The 2,543-nt window shown below is 49.2% G+C and overlaps 2 protein-coding genes across 2 annotated transcripts in view; one reads left to right on the top strand and one right to left on the bottom strand.

Annotated features, from left to right (window-relative positions):
* NGA_0155500 (uncharacterized protein) overlaps positions 1-85 on the top strand; it is a gene marked incomplete at both ends in the record, with an annotated part of 1,097 nt that extends 1,012 nt beyond the window's left edge. Inside the window, one exon of the mRNA XM_005855398.1 lies at positions 1-85. This exon is cut by the window's left edge and continues 722 nt beyond it. Coding sequence (XP_005855460.1) covers positions 1-85 — 85 coding nt within the window.
* Positions 1-630, bottom strand: NGA_0155200 (wd repeat-containing protein 92; the record flags this gene model as incomplete). Its single annotated transcript, XM_005855395.1, has 2 exons — positions 422-630; positions 1-95 (listed from the first exon to the last, which is right to left on the bottom strand). Coding segments are annotated over exons 1-2 (285 nt in total), but the record flags the coding sequence as incomplete, so codon positions are not given.
* Positions 631-2,543: the final 1,913 nt, after the last annotated feature.

Below are 2,543 nucleotides of genomic sequence, written 5' to 3'. Positions count from 1 at the left end.
GACACACAGGTCCCCGTTCCAATCCCCAGTCGCGAGTTTCCTCTCCTCCAGCGTTGCTGCTCCGAACGTGGCACATCGAAGGCTCTGTGCGTGGACTGGATCGATGGAAGGCGTGGGAGTCAACCCCAAAATGGATAAAGCAGAGAATGGAAAAAAAAAAGTTGACAGGTGCTCGTAAAGTAGAGACGCCAGATTCCTATACGGACCTAGCACTGATTCTCACAGGCAATAAGGAATACGGAAACGGAAAGGGCTTTGAAGAGTTCAATATGGGGCACTCAGGAAAAGAAATGCCACGAAAGTCAAATCCTGCATACGGGGCCATTATGGAGACCACCACCGCCAGACACAACTTAAAGCCTTCCTCCCATTTTAAAATCTCACGATATTGTCTCTGCTTATCAAATTTGTCATAACTAACCTGTTTCCGCTGTCTTTTTCAATGCTCCTCCACTCAGCGCGTATATTTCCAGCTTTCCTTTTCCAGTTGCCGTCGCCCCCACCGACACAAGACGCGCAGAGCATGGAATCCATTTCACGTCGTGAGGTGTGTACGATAGGTTGGTTTGCGTGTGAGGGATGAATTGCGGACCGTCCTTGATGTTCACCATGGTGGCTGGCCCTGAGTTTGGCAGGGGGGTAAAGACCAAAAGTTGAGGCCTGAGGCAAAAAGTCTGGGTACCCCCCGCTTTTGCATCTTCCAAGCCCCCCCCAAAAAAGCATCTTTCGACAAGTTGCTGCCTTCTGTGTATACTTTACCGATGAAGGATGTGTTACGCTTTTCTGTGTTTTTGGGACGTCCGTAACACAATCTTTTCGGATTTAAATTTATTTTTACAACATGGGACTGCTCTCCTCCCTTTTCTCTGCAATACCAACGTTCAATCTGCAAGAGGAGACGCAACCGATCTCGATAAAATCACCAGCCCAACGCCGTGTCTTTACGACCTCTCATTCTTTTTTCTGATTAGAAGGCTATCTCGGCCCTCCAGGCAGGGTTTTGGTGTTTTTTTGCGTGTTGGGAGATGGATTACGTCGGAATGCAGCATGGCCATATGCCGGGAGGTCGGGGATCGAGGGGACAAAACGGGGTCGATGGGAAAACCGACCACACGCCTCTCTTTTTACAAGGTTCATGAATGTAGGACACAGAGTCTTACCTAATCAATGCTAAAGACATGTTCTGTTGCGGTCATCCTCGTGAAGGCCTGAACAAGATGTGGTGATGGTAAAAAGTCGCTTATTTCTTGTCGTCCCTCCTGAAAGCCAGGCATGGTTTCGACGGGTGCGAGCTTACTTTCCCTCGAAACTCATATGTGTAATGTACTATTACCGCAGAGGATGACGCATGGTATACAATGCTCGCTGCTTTTTCTATCTGTGCAGTACACTGTTGCCAAGCTCTCTCGATTCATTTTTTTTATTTTTCCCACTCCCGTCACACCAACGGGTTTCGACATCACTGCTCACGACACGTCTCCATCCTGTCATCTGCGAGTCAAGGAGCATTGCTACCTTTCAAAGTACCGAACTCGCCATCCTTCGCGGTATCATAATGCGTCTTTCACTGTATGTCCTCCTCCTCTCCACCCTTCTTCTCGTCGTCACGGCCGAGTCTTTTGTTGCACGGCCGTCCTCCTCCTCCTTCTTATCCACCAGCAAACGCCACCTTTTACCCCAGCCTTGCCCTTCCCTCTCCCCCGGATCCATCGACCCTCTACTCCCAAAGCGTAAAAATGTATTTCCTGCCCAAAATGCCGCGGCTTCCAATGTCCCTGCCGCTTTGACGGAGAAGAAAGGCGGGGGCGCGGTCGTCCTGGAAGGAACGAGGACGCTGTGGGCAAAATCCAAAGTCTGGGTGTTTATCAGCTTGTGGTACTTCTTCAACGTCGCCTTTAACATTTACAACAAAAAGGTGCGTATTTTGAGTTTTAAAAACCTTCATGTCTTTCTCAAGTGCGCTAGACTCCGCCCAGTTCTACCCCCCCTTTGGCTCTCCCATTCTCCCTCCCTTTCTCTTTCCCACCCTCCCTCTCTCCCACTCCCCCCGCCCGTTTTCTCTTTTTTTTTGGTTTCTCACCTTTGGGGTTGTCTCCCACTCTTTCTCTTTCCCACCCTCCCTCTCTCTCTATCCCCTCAATTTCTTCATTTTTATTTTTTTTCCCTCACCTTTTGGGTTGCTATGCAATGATTATGATTTGTTTATTATTATTGATTTATTATTATTGATTAATTATTTTGTGTATAGCAAAGTTCATAAATACTCTTTCCCCGACGTACTCGTTTGTCATCGTATTTCTCATCCACTCTCAACTTCCCTCCTTCCCTCCCTCCCTCCTTCCCTCCCTCCTTCCCTCCCTCTTGACCGACTACCAGGTCCTGAATGCGCTGCCTTTGCCATGGACAGTCTCTATCGCCCAACTAGGACTCGGAGCCATCTATGCGATGTTGCTTTGGCTCGTTCGCGCGCGGTGCGTTGCCCCTTCCTCCCTCCCTCCTTTTCTCTTTCCCTCTCGATACGTCACTCCCTCCCTCCCTCCCTC

This window comes from Nannochloropsis gaditana (assembly GCF_000240725.1).
Source record: "Nannochloropsis gaditana CCMP526 unplaced genomic scaffold scaffold207, whole genome shotgun sequence".
Lineage (NCBI taxonomy): Eukaryota > Eustigmatophyceae > Eustigmatales > Monodopsidaceae > Microchloropsis > Microchloropsis gaditana.
Note: the sequence above shows the minus strand (reverse complement) of the source record. Positions and strands in the feature narration are given on the sequence as shown.